General features: G+C 42.9%; 1 protein-coding gene across 2 annotated transcripts in view; it reads left to right on the top strand.

The window, feature by feature from the left end:
* bmp5 (bone morphogenetic protein 5) overlaps window positions 1–18,912 on the top strand; it is a 157,641-nt gene that overhangs the window by 119,013 nt on the left and 19,716 nt on the right. For both annotated transcript variants that reach the window (XM_063039276.1, XM_063039279.1), the window contains one exon: window positions 18,549–18,746. In XM_063039276.1, the coding sequence (XP_062895346.1) occupies window positions 18,549–18,746 (198 nt within the window). The remainder of the gene's footprint in view (window positions 1–18,548; window positions 18,747–18,912) is intronic.

Genomic DNA, 18,912 nt, shown 5'->3' with positions numbered 1-18,912 from the left:
TCTTCGCTTGGAGAGTTGGGAGAGTATGGAATTAGCTGCCATCACAAGTGGTGCATGTGAGCTCGATTTAAATGTTTAAGTGAAGTTTGGATAGGTACATGGATGATAGGGTTATGGAGGGCTATGGTCTCAGTGCAGGTTGATTGGAATTGGCAGCTTAAATGGTTTCAGCATAAACCGAAGGCCCTGTTTCTGTGCTGTACTTCTATGACAGCAGGACCAGCACATTTTGGCCCAATTAAGTGGCTGCCCCAATTAGCTGAAGATCCATAGACATAGTTAAAAAGATATAAAACAGGCAAAATGAGTGTAGTGCTATAAAACTGTGTATTAGTTCCTAAGATATCGATGGAGGAATTCATCCATAGTGCACAATGAACAAAATCAGCACAGAAACCTAGTGCAGGTATTGGACTGCCTTCACACAATACTATCGATAATTGCATCCTTCAAATCTTAATCTTTATTGTAACATTCAAAATTAATTGATTTTTGAACACAGCACATGTAACTGATGCTATTTAAAAACTGCCTGCTCTATGCACGGTGTAGCGTCTGACAGCCACACTAGTGTGTGTGATTAACACTAGTTACAACTGCTTTGGCAAGTGTCCCATATAAACAAACTTGTTTTTGTTCCTTAAGAGTTGACCCAAATAAGCGGCAACCTGATTAACTGATAACCCAATTAACGGGAATCTACTGTCTATAGAATTATGAAAGGAATAGATAAGGTAGAGGTAGGAAAGTTGTTTCCACTGGTGAGACGAGAACTAAGGGACAGTCCTAAGGTTCAGAGAAATAGATTGAGAACGGAGATGAGGGGCAACTGCTTTTCCCAGAGTGTAGTGAATCTGAAGAATTCTCTGCCCAGGGAAGCAGGAGAGGCCAGCTCATTAGACATATTTAATGCACAGTTGAAGGACAGAGCAGACTCGTTGGGTCAGGTAGCTCATGTGCTCTGATGACAGCCTTTCCTTTTGATTCAGAGACTGGAGCGGAAGGTATTGCAAGGGTTCAAAATGTTCAAAGGTTCATTTATTATCAAAGCAAGTATCCATATCCAAATTTGTCTTCTCCAGATAGCCATGAAATAAAGAAAAGAAGAGGAAATTCATTCAGAGAGAAACATCAAACCTACCCTGCACAAAAAAGAATGGCATCCCAATCATCAAGCCCCCCTCTGCCCCCTCCATACATAACAGAATAGGAACAACGACGCTCAAAAATACAACCCCTACCCTGAACAAAAAAACAAACAGAACACAACAGAACATCAACCTACAAATACCTTCCCCTCACACAACAAAATGGAAAAGAAACGGGCAATAAAAAGCATAGAATATAAAAACCATTAGTCTGAAAAAGTCCTCAGACCTTAAATGCAATAGTCTAATCCATAAACGCAGAACCACAATACCACATCACTGACATTCATCAAAAGAAAATATAATGGTAATGCAGTGGGTTGGATTTGCTGGTATATTATTACTTTGCACCAAATTTACCTGATCAAGTGCTGACCATCTATCCTGATGTGTCCAGGATACCAGTGGTGAGGCTTTGAGCAGTGTCACCATATTGGGCAGCTCAGAAGAAAAACTTTGTCTCCCTAACAATTTTGACAGCTAGCAAAGCCCTGTCCCCAGCTTTGTCACCTGTCTGTCAAATCAGGACATTTAAACATTTCTGATTATCTCTGACTTTTGGAATACGTCGTATTTTTATTTATTTAAAATTTAAGTTAAAAAAACTATTTACAGCGACTAATAATGAAATAAGGGATTAAAAAAGTAGAAACATTTAAATAAAATTAAAGGAAGTTCAATTAAAATCTTAAATTAAAAAAACAGAAAATACATGCCTTCTGTCTCCATTTCTTTCCAGCAGTTAGACATTGAAATAAATGTTGCTGGGCCAATCCTGGCAGCAAGTCAGAGATCTGGTTCCCCAGTATAAATGTTGAGGACCTCTGCAAGATGGAGCTTTATTGCTAGACTCAGCAGGGAGACTATCAGCAGAGCACTCTGAGACCTATGGCAATATCTGATGCTAAACTCAGGACTTGTGCCTTCCATTGCACATGCGTTAGTTCAAAGTGCAACAAAGTTCAAAGTAAATTTATTATCAAAGTACATACATGTCGCCATATACAACCCCAAGATTTGTTTTCATCTAGGCATTCACAGTAAATACAAAGAAACAAACAAAAACACAAGCAAAATAATAATGATAATAAATAAGCAATAAATATTGAGAACATGAGATGTAGAGTCTATAGGTTGAAAGAACATTTTAGTGTAGGGGGTGAGTGAAGTTATCCCCTTTGATTCGAGAGCCTGATGGTTGAAGGGTAATAGCTGTTCCTGAGACCTGAGGCTCCTGTACCTCCTTCCAGATGGCAGCAACCAGAAGGGAGTATGGGCTGGATGGTGGTGCTCTCTGGTGATAGGTGCTGCTTTCCTGCGACAGTGCTCTATGTAGATGTACTCAATGGTGGGGAGGGCTTTACCTGTGGTAGACTGGGCTGTATCCTCTACTTTTTATAGACTTTATCATTCAAGAGCATTGGTGTCATTCAAGACCATTTACGCAGGTAATTTGCTGCAGTGCCAGAATTTACCAACAAAGCAGGGTCACCAAAATTCCCTAGTCACCCTAAAGTTCTTATCAGCAGGGTATTCCAACAGTTGGGATGTATCTCAATACATTTGATCAGTAAAAACTCCGTAAAAACTCCTTTATTTTAATCCAATACAGATATAACTCAGGGTATCTAGTCTATATAAAAGGCTCTGGAGGATTAATTATGTTTCAGGAAATGCACAATGGATGTTTCTCAAATGCAATTGACAAAAATGCAGAATGAAGTGTAACAGCTACAGAAAGTACAGTGCATGGACGGGAAGGTGTTACATCCTAATGAGGTCAAGAAAACTTACAAGGCTGTTGCCAGGACTTGAATTATAGAGAGAGATTGAAAGCAACACAGGAGAATTAAGGAGATTTGACAAAGGTATACAAAATTATGAGGGGTATAGATATGGTAAATGCAAATAGGTATTTTCCACTGAAATTAGGTGAGATTAGAACTAGAGGTCATGGGTTAACGATAAAAGGTGAAATATTTAAGGGAACCTGAGGGGGGACTTCTTCACTCAGAGCTTGGTGAAATGAGCTTCTGGCAGAATCGGTGGATGTGGATTTGATTTCAACATTTAAGAGAAGTTTGGATAAGTACTTGGATGGAAGGGAGAGTGGCGGCTATTGTCCAGATGTGGGTCAATGAGACTAGGCAGAATAAAAGTTCAGCAGTCCTGTTTCTGTGCTGTAGTGCTATATCACTCAATGACTCTTACAGTTAAGAGGGGCCCAAACTTAAACTGGAATCACCAAGGCAGAGAATGCTATAGCCCAAGTACTGGTAAAACTGGACTAGTATTGATTGGTACTTAATGGTTGTCAGTTGGCCAAAGGGCTTGCTTTGGTGCATAACCTTTGACTTTATGCACTGTTAGGCTAAGCCACAATAAAGTCAGTGTTGGAATGGGAAACAGAAATTTTGGCATAATCGAGTTCTTATTAGACTCAACCATTCCCCAAACTTTCCCTGAATTCCCTAGGCACCATTTCCTTCTTCTTTAGCCTTTTACCTTTCCAACCTATCACCTTTCAGTTTCTCACATTATCCCCTGACTGTAGTGGGAAATAGAAACAGGGACAGCACCCAGACAAACATCACACCATGGACCTCAGAGACTGCCATCTAGAAGAACACTTTGTGTGCTTGGAACTGGATGCTGAATTTTCGGAAAGCCTTTGGAAGATCGCAGACTTTCCCCTTCGCATTCACTGATTGGACTTCAGATAAAATTCCGTTAACATAGCACCGAGGAATGTTACTCTTCGCAAATTGGATTCCTGGGCCATTACACCCTGCTATTTTTACTTTTAGTTGCTAGTTATGTTCTTCATGTAGTTGGTGATTCAGTCCTTCCTACTACATCTGGTTCTGCTTTGTAAATTATTTCCTTCAGTGTTGTTTTGGATGCTATACACACTGCTGTGTCCTCTTTTAATTTTTTTTAGTAATAGCTGCTCTGGTTTATTTCTGTCACTTGGTTTAAACACATGTTCTGAAACATTGTCTCTTGGTTACACAATTATGTTGCCCCTTTTCCAGTCCTTGCTTGGTCTTTTCTTCTTTCAGCCTTCCCTTTCTATGGGTAACTGTAAATAGGTCCTTTCTTCTATCTTAAGAGTTCAATGTAGTGGGGTCACATTGTCCACAATGTCCACCTGCAGACCTGGAACTGATCTCTGCCAATGTTAGCATGATGACTGGGTTAGACTGTGGAGAACATTCTAACGGGTTGCATCACCGACTGGTATGGAAGGGCCACTGCACATGATCGGAAAGAACTGCAAGAGATGTAGAATCAGTCAGCTCCATTGTGGGCTCTAGCCTCCCTACCATCAAGGACATCTTCAAAAGATGATGCTTCAGGAAAGTGGCATCCTTCATTAAGGACCTCCAGCATCTGGGGCATGCCCTCTTCTCATTAAAACCGTCAGGGACAGGAGACACTCAAGGTTTAGGAACAGTTTTTTCCTCTCTGCCATCAGATTTCTGAACAGTCCATGAACCCATGAACACTAGCTCACTGTTTTTGCTTTCTTTTTGCACTGCTTATTTAGTTTATATATATATCTATTTCTTATTATAATTTATAGTATATCTTAAGTAATGCTGCCGCAAAACAACAAATTTCATGCCATATGTTAGTGATAATAAACCTGATTCTGAGACATAATGCAGGAGGTTGAGTTAAATACTTCAATGGAAACACATGCTGTGTTGTGAGATTTGAGCTCAGATCTTTTTCCAATACCCACTGCCAAGCCTATGGCTGAGTGCCTGCTTCCCATGATATACGCACTTACGTTGCCAAGATGTTCTAGAGTAGCAGATTCAGGAATAGTTACCATTCGGTTCTTGAACCGACCTGCAGAACTCTAATCCTACCTCAGCAACAGAACAGTACAGACCAACTCTTGGTCTATCAGGGACTAGTTCTGATTCTGTTTCTCATATCTGTCCTGATTAATAAGTCACTGTTACAGAGTCTAGAAGAAAAGTATGAGAGTTAGCAGTAGATGGGCAGAATCAGTGATATCGCCGAGGTGGTGATAAATTGCCCCAGTGTTGGTGTGAGATAGATATTCTGAAGCTCAGCAGTGGACCAAGTGCGGCCAAGATTTGAACCATCTGGTTCAGGATCAGCCCTGGGGAGAAAGGCCAAGTTTATAACAAGGGAGCATGGTGTGACATGGAGCTGGTCTGTCAAGGAGACCAAAGATAAAACAAAAAGCACATCTTTAATTCTACTGCCGCTAAAGAAAGCAGAAGTTCCACACCACCAGGTTCACCCTTAACCTATGACATCTAGTTCTGGTCTCACCAAACCTCAGTGGAAGAAGCTTGCATTTACCCCTCATAATTTTGTATATCTCTGTCAAATACCTCATTCTTCTATGCTTCAGGGAATAAAATCCTATTCTATTTAACCTTTCTGTGTAACTCAGGTCCTCAAACCCAGAAACATCCTTGTGAATGGGGGATTGATGACGGAGGAGTTTGATCATAAAGTCATCAGGAGATGCAGAACAGAAGCAGGCCCTTTGCCCATCTACCCAGCGCCAATTGTCAACCATCTACTTAAACTACAATAATTCCATTTTAATCACCCCTCATCCTCATGAGTTCCACCCAGAATCTCACCCTCACTGACACAATGGGGAAAGCTTACAGTGGCCAATTAACTAACTAACTCACACATCTTCGAGATGTGTGTAGGAATTGTAGTGTCCTGGACGAAAGCCACATGATCACAGGGAGAACATACAAACTCCACACAGACAGCACTGAAGTTAGGGACTGAACCAATTCACATGAACATGAAGTGAATGGAGGGACATGGACCTATGTGCAGGTGGGTGACATTAGATCTATTCAGCATCATGGTCAATGCAGACATGGTGAACTGAAGGGCCTATTCCTATGCTGTACTGGTCTCCAGTGGGACCACATCTCACCTCCCACCATCAGGCTATTCTATTACGGATCTGATCATGGTGGAAGATTGGAAGCTGCTACCATGGTGATGGGGGTCGATGGGGTGGGATAGAGAGCAACAGGTGCAGTCATTCTATACAAGATGTTAAGAGCAGATGATAAGGTGTACAAATGATAAAAGGAACAGAAATTGGTCAGCTTGGGGTTTGGTGAACGTAAGTGTTAGCAAAGGTCTCATCACATCCCATTCCAAGTCTCCAAAACAATGGACCTCCTGAATCTCCGGTTATAAGCCTAAAATGGAGATAAAAAGAAAAGCCTCATTAAAACTGAGAGACTTGCCTCCAGCGAACCAGCTGGCAAGCTGGCTGGAGACTTTCGGTCCAAACTGGACATGGCTAGTTATAGGACTGATCTGTGTTTGAGTCTTCTTTTAATATTTTAAGGCTCAAGATTTACCAGGATGCTATCTGGATTAGACAGCATGTCTTATAAGGATAGGTTGAGTGAGATAGAACTTTTCTCGTAAGAGCAAAGGAGGATGAGAGGTGACTTGACGGAGGTGTACAAGGTGATAAAAGGCACAGATTGTGTGGGCAGCTAGAGTCCTTTTCCGAGGGCAAAAATGGATAATACGAGAGGGCATGATTTTAAAGTGTTTGGAGGGAAGTGTAGGGGACATGTCAGAGTTAGGAGTTTTACACAGAAAGTGGTGAGTGTGTGGAACATGCTGACAGGAGTGGTGGTAGAGGCAGGTACATTGGGGACATTTAAGTGACTCATAGAAAGGCAGATGGATGAAAGAAAAAGAAAAATGTGGGAGGAAATGGTTAGATTAATTTTAGAAAAAGTTAAATGATTGTCACGACACTGTGAGCCAAAGGGCCTGTACTGTGCTGTACTTTGTTCTATGTAAGACTACCCTGATCTTACACATTGTCCCACAAGGAGATATCAGGACACAAAATACAAACGTTTTAAAAGGATTGCACTGAAAAATGACTGATGATGTTCTTGCTAATGAAACCAAAATATTTCCTTGGAACTGCTGTATTTAATCTAAGGCTATTTTAATGATTTAAACACCAAGGCTAAAGCAACAGCAGTAAGTATCCTACAGTGAAACAAGTAATTGTAAAGTGGTATCATACACCACAACTTTGAGCTGTGTGCACTGCTTTTGAATTAGGAGTTCTCATTAATGCAGGAGCTAAATTTGATTTAAAGATTCGTGACATATTCTCAATTATGACAGGTTGACCTTTTAACCTTAGCCCTGGGGTCAAATCACAGCAGAGGCTGATCTTTGATTCTGGTGATCACAGCATCATTGGAATTGGTTTAGTATTGTCACATGTACCAACATACATTGAAGGACTTGTCTTGCACACTATTCTCACAGATCAATTCTTTACTCAGTGTATTGAGGTAATGCAGGGCAAAATAATAACAGAATGCAGGATAAAGTGTAACAGCTACAGAGAAAGTGCAGTGCAGGTAAACAATAAAGTGCAACATCATAATGAGGTATTTTATTTTATTTAGCGATACAGCACGGTAACAGGCCCTGATGGTCCAACGAACTTCCATCAAAACTACACATGGCTTGATCTAGGGCGGAACTGAGTTTCAGACATTTTACATTTTTAACTGCTAAGTTGCAGGGGGCAGTTGCCTTGGAGAAGGCAGGGAAATGGGCAGCCAGTGCAGAGTACCTCGTGGTCGTTCCCTTCAATATTAAGTATACTTGCTTTAGATACTGCTGGGGGTGGGGGGTGGTGGGGGGAAATGACCTACTGGGTCTCTGGCACTGAGTCTGGTGCTGTGGCTCAGAAAGGAAGGAGGAGAAGAGTACTGCAATACTGATAGGGAATTTCATAGTTCGAGGAGTAGATACGAGATTCTGTGGACGTGAAAGACGTACTTGGATGATATGTTGCCTTCCAGGTGCCAAGGTCAGGGATGCCTTGGATCAGGTTCACCACATTTTAAAAAGGGAGGGTGAGCAGCCAGGCTTCTGGGCACATACTTGTACTGATGACAGAGGCAGGAAAAGGGAGGAAGTCCCGAAGAGAGAATTTAGGGACTTAGGTAGAAAGCTGAAAAGCAGGACCTCCAGGGTAGTGAACTTTGGATTGCTGGCTGTACCATGCACCAGGGAGGATAAGAATAGGATGATTTGGCAGATGAATGTGTGACTGAGGAGCTAGTGCATGGGGTAGGACTTCAGATTTCTGCACCATTGGGATCTCTTCTGGGGGAAGATACTGTATGATCCGCACAAAAGAGATGGGTTATACCTGAACACGAGAGGAACCAATACCCTTGCTAGAGCTGTTGGGGAGGGTTTAAACTAATTTGGCAGGGGGATGGGAACCGGAGTGGTAGGACTGAGGATCGAGCAGTCGGTTTACAAACAGAGGCAATGTGTAGTGAGGCTGTCAGGAAGGGCAGGCAGATGATAGGGTAAAATTGCAAACAGTGAGATGAGTTGCAGTGTAACATGGGGACAGATTTGAAAAGTGCAGTATACAGAATAAGGTAGATGATTTTATGGTACAGTTAGACATTGACAGGTATGACGATGAAGGTAGCACTGAGTCATGGTTGGAAGATTATAGTTGGGACCTTGTATTGAAAGGACAGGAGGGTAGGCAGAGGGGATGGCGTAGCTCTGATGGTAAAAAATTATATCAAATCCTTAGAAAGAGATGACATAGGAAGATGTAGAATCCTTGTGGGTAGAGTTAAGAAAGTGCAACAATAAAAAGATTGTGATGGGAGCGATATAGAGGCCACCGAACAGTAGCCAGGATATGGGGTACAAATTACAACATGTCTAGAAGACAATGTTAGGATAGTCATGGGGGATTTCAGTGTGCAGTAAGACTGGAAAAATCAGGTTGGTACTGGATCACAAGTGAGAAGATTTGTAGAATGCCTTCGAGATGGCTTTTTAAAGCAGCTTGTGATTGAGCCTACTAGGGCAGAGGCTATTCACGATTGGGTGTTGTGAAATGAACCAGGTTTGATTAGGGAGCTTAAGGTAAAGTACCCTTTACAAAGCAGTGTACTCGTGTAGGATTTCTTAAAGGTTAACTTGTGGGTTTTAGTCGGTGGTGAGGAAGGCAAAAGCAATGTTAACATTCATTTCGCGAGGATTAAAATATAAAAACAAGGACGTAATGCCGTGGCTTTATAAGGCACTGGTGAGGCCTCACTTGGAGTACTGTGAGCAGTTTTGGGCCCCATAGATCCGAGGATCTCACCTGGTCCCTGAAATCCTCCATCCTGATAAAAAAAAAGGTGCAACAGCACCTTTATTTCCTGCGGAGCATGAAGAAAGCTCACCTCTGTCCCAGGATACTGACAGACTTTTACCGCTGTACCACTGAGAGCATACTCACCAACTGCATCTCAGTGTGGTGTGGCAATTGTCCTGTATCGGACCGCAAAGCACTCCAGCATGTGGTGAAAACTGCCCAGAGGATTATCGGCACCCAATTGCCCACCATTGAGAACGTCTACCATAAACGCTGCCTGGGCAGGGCGAAAAGCATTATCAGGGATGCATCTCACCCTAACCATGGACTTTTTACTCTCCTCCCATCCGGTAGACGCTACAGGAGCCTCCGCTCCTGCACCAGCAGGCACAGGAAGAGCTTCTTCCCTGAGGTTATGACCCTGCTGAACCTCACATCACAGCGCTAAGCAGTATTGCACCCATATTGTACAAGGGTAGAGCGGTAACTAGCAAATGACCTCAGCTCCAAATCTGTTCCACCTTGTTTCAGAACAAGAAGCAATGTTAGCTCAGTAGCAGAGCAGAAAAGCTGACCACACTTTGGAGTTGAATAGAGTTTCATTTGGCTGGAGTTTAAACTCTGCACCTAAACCAGATGAAGGGAAGAATGTCTACTATACTTGTATTTATGCAGCTCTGAAACTAACTTTTCAGTCTTTATCTCAAATTAGGGGTAAAAAAAAAAACTCCAAAATGTTAAAAGTCAAATTTTTTGCTGTTTTCACAATTGCATGTAGACAGAGATTGATTGAAAAACTTGCAGCAGCATCTCGGGCACATAGCATCAGATAAGCTGCATTCACAAGAAAAATTATCAACCAAACATGAATTATACACAATTCTTTCAAGAAAGCATGCAACTAGAACAAAAGGAAAATAAAAGGCCATTTTAGTGCAAAGTGAGCAAAATGCAGTGGTTGGGGTTTTATTTCAAGATACAACACAGTAAGGAGCTCTTCAGCCCACGAACCCATACCAACCAATTAACCTACTAAATCGCACGTCTTTGGTTGGTTCAACAACCAAATGGCTAAAGCTGATCTTGAACCTGGTGGTGTGGAATGTCTGGGTTTTGTACCTTCTGCCTGATGGTAGTTGCAAGAAATGGCATGGACTAGACAGTGAGGACATTTTGGTGAAATCACTGTGGTGGGAATCTAAAACTAGGGGACCTAATTTTAAGGTGAGAGGAGAAGGACTTAAAGGGTACCTGTTGGACAAGTTGTTCAGTTTGAGGGAGGTGGATAGATGGAACAACCTGCCAGAGAAAGTGTTAGTGGTGGATACAATTACAGCATTTATTTATTTATTTATTTAGTGACAAAGCACATTACAGGCCCTTCTGTCCCAATGAGCTGTGACCCACCTATTTAATACTAGCCTAATCACAGGAAAATGGACTATGACCAACTATCTTACTAATCGGTACGACTTTGGACCATGGGAGGAACCCGGAGCACCCAGAGGAAACCCCCGCATTTACAGGCAGGACATACAAAGTCCTTACAGATGGCGCGAGAATTGGGATGTTACATTGAAGATGTACAAGACATTGGTGAAGCCTAATTTGGAGTATTGTGTGTACTTTTGGCCACCTACTGTAACTATAGGAAAGATGTCAATAGGATTAAAAGAGTGCAGAGAAAATTTACAAAGATTTTGCCAGGAATTGAGGACCTGCGTTATAAGGAAAAGTTGAATAGGTTGAGACTTTAATCCCTAGAGTGTAGAAGAATAAGGGAAGATTTGATAGAGGTATACAAAATTATAAATGCAAGCAGGCTTTTTCCACTGAGGTTGGGTGAGACTGGAACAAGAGGCCCTGGGTTCAGGGTGAAAGGTAAAATGTTTAAGGGGAAGATGTGGAGGAATTTCTTCATTCAGAGAATGGTGAGGGTGTGAAACAAACTGCCAGAGGAAGTGGTGGATGCAGGTTCAATTTGAACATGTAAGAAAATTTTGGATGGGACGGCTTTGGAGGGCTATGGTCCCCATGCAGGTCGATGGGACTGGACAGATTAATTGTTCAGCATGGACGAGATGGGCTGAAAGCCTAATTTCTGTGAAGTGGTGTTCTATGATTCTAATTGAATTCTGAACTCCGACTGGCTGAGGTGTAATAGCACCACACTAACCACTGTGCTAGAGTGGCACCCTTTTAGGAGGCATCTGGGAGGAATGGAAAAAATTTGGAGGGGTATGGGCCAAAAGTGGGCAGATGGGACTAGCTCAGGTCGGCATGGATGAGGCAGGCCAAAGGGTGTGCTTCTCTCTGATTCCGTCCTACATGAATCTTGTTTCCACCTGGGTCACTCATATAAATCAGCCTGGCTCTTCACTCTTGCCTGCAGTCTGATTCCCTGTAGAAGATGTGGATGGATGATGTCTGAAGCCAGGTTCTGATTCAGATTCAAATCCATTTATCTATCACACGTACATCAAAACATGCAGCAAAATGCGTCATTTGTGTTAATAACCAGCACAACTCAAGGACATGCTGGGGGAAGCCCGCAATTGTCACCACACATCTGGCACCAAGGCAGCATGTCCACAATGATCAGCAGAGCAAAACTAGCTACAACATCAACGGCAACAAAACTAGCCCCTTTCCTCCCTCCCAAACACACACCCACTCAAACATACAGACAGGCCTGCAACCCCAGGACAGGCCACCTCCGGGCCTTCAACTTTGAGTCCCCGATCTGGACTCACGGATCGGCAGAGACTGGCCTCTGACTTCCAGACATGCTGACCCAGGGGCATTGACCATAAGGTCTTCCACTCGACATCTAAAAAGATGTTCAGCCATTCACTGCTTGTGTGCGTGCACCATTTACTATGTGTAAAGCTTGTAAAACAATAGTAGGCAAAGGCCAGGTTAGCTCCATTAGCTGAGGTTTCATGGAAATAGTTAATGAGCATAACAAAGACAAACTATCATTTAACTAAGTAACAAATTGTGAATTTAAATGAACTACAGAAGAAATTTGAACGCTACCAATGTTATAAAAATGTGTATTAGTTCCTGATAGTTATCGATGGAAGATTTCATTGCTGCAGAACAAAATCAGCACAGATACCTAGGGCAGATAATGTGTCTTCATTCCCTTCCTGCATCAAGTCAAAATAAAAAACAAAATGATCAAAAATCACTGCTTTTTGAATTGGCATCCATCAGCCCAGATGGATAACATAACACAAGTACACGCAACTGAAGCTATTTAAAAACTATTTGTTCTGTATTGTCTTAGGCTGTTTCTGGCATCCCCAAGCCTGAATACTTGAACCCACAGTGAGCAAAACAGTTCTGAATTGTCTTACTGTTTATCTCTTGCCAAGTGTTACTGACAAAAATCACTGCTTTTTGATCATAAACACAAGCAATTAATGCCATTTAAAAACTGTTTGCTCTAAGCATGGTGCAGTGTCCAATGGCCGCACAAGTGAACGTGATTGATGCTAGTTAGAAATAGTTCGGCAACAGTCCTCTGTCCCAATTAAGTGGCATAGTGCCTCAAATAAATGAAGGGAATCCTGGCTATTTTCTCGATTGTTGTTTTTCTTTTAGCGTTATCCCAAATAAGCGGTTGCCTGATTAACCGATGGCCCAACTAATCAGAATCCACTGCGTGTATATAGGTTCCTTAAGGTAGTCAAAGCTGAGGGAGATAGTAAGGATAGACTCACACTACCTTTTAAATGCTCCAATGGTGTGTGCCTCAAATAGCCTCTGACAACTAAGTCCAGCTCCTGACCTTCACATGTAGCTTAGTTACTAAGCCCGGCGGAACCATTTCTACTGACAGGAGAGGGGCAAATGTGGGTTATTAGTGCCTTAGAACAAGTCGCTTCAGGCAGATGTGGCTTGTCAGCTGTGGACAAGCTGTCTAGGAAAAGCTCGTCTAGGAAAAGGAAAACATTAATCTCAAACCTCCACTGCCTTGGAACTATACCCACTCATTTGGAAGGCTTCGGAAGTTAACCCTGAGTAAAAATCCAGAGCTGGAGTCCATTATGTTGAGTTCAACATCAACTTGCAACTCCTGTGATACTGCCAGTGCCAAACGTTATTGGTCTCTGCCGTTCCTTTGGGTTCATCAGCACCTGCCAGAATAAAGGAGGATGGAGACTTGCAAGTGTCAAGGCCACAGTCCTGGAAGAAGTACGAAACATCCATAGGTATGTCAGGATGATGGCCCCTAAGGACGACCTATGAAAATACCTCAGACAACAGATAGGAGATATGGAAATGGAAGTGGGTGAAGCAGAGCCAGAGAACCAGAGGCCATGACAGGACAAGCCACAGCACGGGATGTACCATCGCCAGATATCGGAGGTGGCTGACATGTGAATGTCCTACCAATGCCTGGACATGGCAGGGCTGAGGGACAGCACACAGGTGCTGGTCACGGCTACACAAGAACAGGTGCTGAATAGAAGCAGGGGTCTATCACACCAGGCAAGATCCAAGATGCAGACTGTGCAAGGAATCCTCTGAAACCGTCCAGCAGGGTGCACGATGCAGGTAGGGACAGCATACACTGAACAGCACAACCAGGATGCAGGGATTGTGCACAGGAACATCTGCACTGAGTATGCAGGCAGGGACAGCATATACTGAACAGCACAACCAGGTTACAGGAATTATGCACAGGAATATCTGCACTGAGTATGGATTGGACACTCCCAAGTCCAAATGGGAAACACACGAGAAGATCATGGAGAATGACAGAGCTAAGATCCTGAGGGACTTCCAAATACAGACTGATAAGCAGGTACTGGCCAACCAACCAGACATAGTAATACTGGACAAGGAACAGAAGAAAACAATCGTAATAGATGTGGCAATCCCAGATTAAAATAACATCAGGAAGAAAGAATATAAGAAGCTGGAGAAATAGCAGGGCTTGAAAGAGCAGATAGAAGGGAAGTGGAAGGTTAAAGCCAGAATAATCCTGGTGGTGATAGGAGCACTTGTGGCTGTGACACCTGGACTGGGAGAGTGGCTCCAACAAACCCCGGGATTAGCATCTGAGATCTCGGTCCAGAAGAGCACACTACTAGGAACAGCAAGGATCCTGTGCTGAACGCCCAAGCTCTCAGGCCTCTGGTAGAGGACCTAAGATTGAGGGTAAAATACACATAGGTACCACCCATAAGGGGTGAGAAAAAATGTTTTAAATGTTTTATAAGATAGTGAGAAGCGGTCATGGGGATTGTTCATTGTCTGTTCAGCAATCTAATGACAGAGTGGAAGAAGCCGTTGCTGAGACAGTGTGTGTCTTCAGGCTCCTGTACCTCCTCTCTAATGGTAGTAATGAGAAGAGGGCATGTCCGAGGTGGTGAAGTTCTTTGATGTGGATGCAGCCTTTTTGAGGCATTGCTTTTTGAAGATGTTCGTGATGCTGGGTAGGCTGATGGCCATGGTGCCCACGATGGAGCTGGCTGAGTTTGCAATCCTCTGCAGCTTTTCTCTGATCCTGTGCAGTGGCCTCTCCATACTAGATGGTGATGCTCCTGAGACTTTAGTGATGCAGCCCTTCCTGAGAAGCATTGGCTCTATAACAGTTGCCCCATAAAGATGGGGGTGGATGCGGGGGCAAAAGGACAAAATGGGCAAGAAAAAAAAATAGAGACTTTTAAAAACATCAGGCACTTTCTCTGTCGTTGTGTCTGAGGGCCAATTTCCAAAGCTTAGCCATTTTCATGTATGGCTAGAGACTCACGTCCTTCTGAAGATTAAGCTTTGACGGAGTCCAACAAAAAGACCTTTTTACGGGCAAAAATACATGTCTGCAGTTTTCCTTTTGAATGCGCATTAAGTCATCTGTTGATTTTGGACCAAGTAAAATTAAATGAAAGTAATCTAATTTATTTTTTCATAGTCCATACTTCTAAGACATTTAATTATAAAGTGTCTACTGTAACCTTGCAAAGATACTTCTGAAAAGTGATGTGGAAGTTTCTTTGATAGGTGCAGTCGAGGTTTCTTTGATAGGTGATGCAGCTGCACATATTCATTAAGATACTCACTTGTTTTTAGTGGAGTTGTGCTTGGTTTCATTGGGAAACATCTTAAACTAATTTAAAGTGGAGCACCTGAACAAACATGTTGTAAAAGTTGTACAAGTGGGCTATTTCAAGGAAAGCCATTGGGCTGGAGTTTGTAATTTCTCTTCTACAGCTGACAGGCTGCCAGGCGGAGGAAGTTTAGATCTGAATTAATATGTTTGTAACAGTGGAAATAGAATGGAAACGGCTGTAACCACAAATAAAACGACTCCATTCACATGGGCCAGCATAGAACATTTACTAGCAAAGTACAGACTCTGGCTTTTAGCACCATTAAGCATTGCCTTTAAAGGTAGCTTAATAGATTAATTGTTTAAATTGTCCTCATATGAATCAATACAAGCCTTTTCATTAGACAAGATGAAAACTTGATAGCACATTTGGGAGGCAGATTCCTTTACAACAGCTAAAGAGATAAAGATTGGCTTTATTTATCATGTGCACATCAAACATACCGTGGTAGAGGCAGACATTTAAGAGAATCTTAAGGAAAATGCTGGATTATGGGCTGTGTAGAAGGGAAGGGTTAGATTGATTGTGAAGTGTGTTTATATAAGTCAGCACAACATCATGGACATCGTATGCTGTACTGTCCTATGTCCTAAATGCGTTGCTTTGCATCCGAGGATTATAGTGGGGGCTGCAAGTGTTGCCATTCTTCCAGTGCTGACATAGCATGATCACAACTCATTAGCCCTACCCCCTACGTCTTTGGAATGTGGGAGGGAACCAGAGCATCCTGAGGAAATCCATTCGGTCATGGGGATGACAAACCCCTTACAGGAATTGAATTCTGACTGTGCTACCATTCCACCCCAGAGACCCTGCCACTCAGAAATTCTCCATATTGCAAAACTATTTTGTGCAAATTTCTCGGCAGGAAACTGCTTGATCATGGAATGCCAACAAGGAGCTGGGTGGGGGGAGTAAAAGGAGGCGGGGGGGAGGGGAGGAAATGTCAGTTTCCTGTTTCAGGTTCAGTCCCTTGAATTGGGTTTGGAAAGTGTTTGTTATGAGCAGCTGTGCAGTCTCACTGTGCCACATTTTACAGTGAAAAATGAGACTCATATTTTGTAAAATAAATTGTTTACTTTGCCAACATAAATATCTACGCATGGAATTGGTAGACATGTCGGTAAAATATTAGTGATCACGGTTACTCAGAAAAAACCTAAATGGGGAAACTGTTCCCTAATTGCTAAACCAAACCAAATGGTAAGCTCAATGTTTTAGGCCAAACCTTACTCACCTGGGTGCACCATCTGTAAGTATTGTCAGCGGCATCCCCATACCCGTCCTCAGCCAGTCCTGAGGCAGAAGGACAATCTTGCTGGCCCAGTTTTTCTCATCAACTATCAGGTCATTGGCTGCAGTCTACCATCACTGTGCCCAGGGCAAAGAGGAGGGCAGGAAAAATCATTGCGGACACTACCCTCCAATGCAAACTGCCTTTTCTGAAAGCTCCCTTCTGGAAAGCACTATAGGGCTATTAAAACAAAAAAAAACGCCATCATAGAATTTTCATCCTCCCCCCCCCCCCCCCAGGAAGTTAGTCTGATCAACCATTCTGGTTAGCCACCCCTCCCCCTCTATTACCTCAGTCACTGGACTGCACTGTAAACACTTTTAACTACTTTTTACAATACAATGCTAATATTTATATAATTATGCACATTTTATTCCATATCTGCTTTCACCTGGATCCTTGATCCTTGATCAACTCTCTCCCCTCCTCCATTTTCCAGCCATCTGGTCTACATTAGAGATGATTTACAGTGGCCAATAAACGTGCCATTCAGCACGTGGTTGGGATGTGGGAGGGAGCTGGAGCTCTCGGGAGAAACGCATGCAGTCACATGGAAACCATGCAAACTTCACACAGACAGTATCACTGATCAGGGATGAACTCGGGTAGCTGAAGCTGTATAACGGTAGCTCTATCAGTTCACTCTTGAAACCTGCAAGATTATAACAAGCTAAGTGAGAAAGAAGAACTACTGTGTTGACTGTTACAAATCTGAATAATCTTTTTGGAGTCCGTGCACTTAATTGGCAATTTCAGATTCATTTATTTATCACATGTACATTGAAACATGCAATGAAGTGTGTCATTGGTGTGAACAATTGACACAACCTAAGGGTGTGCTGGGGGCAGCCTGCGAGTGTCACCTCACATTCCAGCGCCAACACAGATGCTCACAGTGTTCATCAGGGCAGCACAAGCAGCAACAACCTCAATAAACCAAAACAATGACAGCAGAACCAGCTCCTTTCCCACCCACTCACACACACGTGTACAAAAGCTCCTGTGAAAAGATGTTGTAGGATGGTTTGGCGTAGAAGTTTATAACATAAGATAAGATCTGCTTTATTTGTCACGGGTACGTTGAAAGATTGGAACACACAATGAAATGCATCATTGGTGTCAATGACCAGTACCGTCAGAGAACGTGCTGGGAGCAGCCTGCAAGTGTCGTCCTGCCTCTGGCACCAGCTCACATGATCACAACTCAGTAACACTAATCTGTATGCCTTTGGAATGTGGAGGGGAAATGAAGCACTTGGAGGAAATCCACGTGGTCACGAAGAGAACGTACAAACTCCCTAAAAATAGTGGGGGGAATTGATGTCTGATTGGTGATCACCTGGCATTGTAGAACATTGTGCTGACCACTGTGCTATCATGCTGCTCAGGAGGTCACGAAAGAAGTGGACAAACAGTGCCTTTCTTCCAGGGCCAGAGAGACTAGTAATGGGTGGCATGCATTTAAGCTGAGAGGGCATGCATTTAAGCTGAGAGTAGTTCAAAGGGGATATATGAGGCAAATTTTTTACACAGAGAGTGGTGGGTGCCTGGAATGTACTGCCAGGAATGGTGGCAAGCACCATAGAGGTATTTAGGAGACTCTTAGATTGGCACATGAATGTGCAGGGAATGGAGGGATATGGACATTGTGTAGGCACAAGGGAGTAGGTGTATTGGCTTAGTTAGTTTGCTACAATGCTGAGGCCCGCAGGGCCTATTCCTGTGCTGTGAGGATTGATGTTTCCTCTGAAGATTTGCATACACTCAGGTTGCCTTTGCATTCCTTTCAGGTCGGACTATTAACATTAGATCAGCTGGCCTAATAGGAAGACATGGACCACAGTCCAAGCAGCCCTTCATGGTGGCCTTTTTCAAAGCCAGTGAGGTACTGCTCCGTTCTGTCAGGGCTGCCAACAGCAAACGCAAAAACCAAAATCGTAACAAGTCCAGCGGCTCTCAAGATTCCTCAAGATTATCCGGCCCTGGAGGTATGTAAGCCTAATCTTGTACCTGAAGTTAAGGAACAAAGTTACGTCATCTTTCCCAGGTCTCTTGGAAAGTCCTTTACAATTTCATCTCCTATTATAATTACTTGCTGACCAAACTTTGCACATGTTCTTTCTTATTGCTTTGATTGATTGGAATGGTGACCAA

This window comes from Mobula hypostoma, chromosome 2, assembly GCF_963921235.1.
Source record: "Mobula hypostoma chromosome 2, sMobHyp1.1, whole genome shotgun sequence".
NCBI lineage: Eukaryota > Metazoa > Chordata > Chondrichthyes > Myliobatiformes > Myliobatidae > Mobula > Mobula hypostoma.
This window is presented reverse-complemented; position numbering and strand designations above follow the sequence as displayed.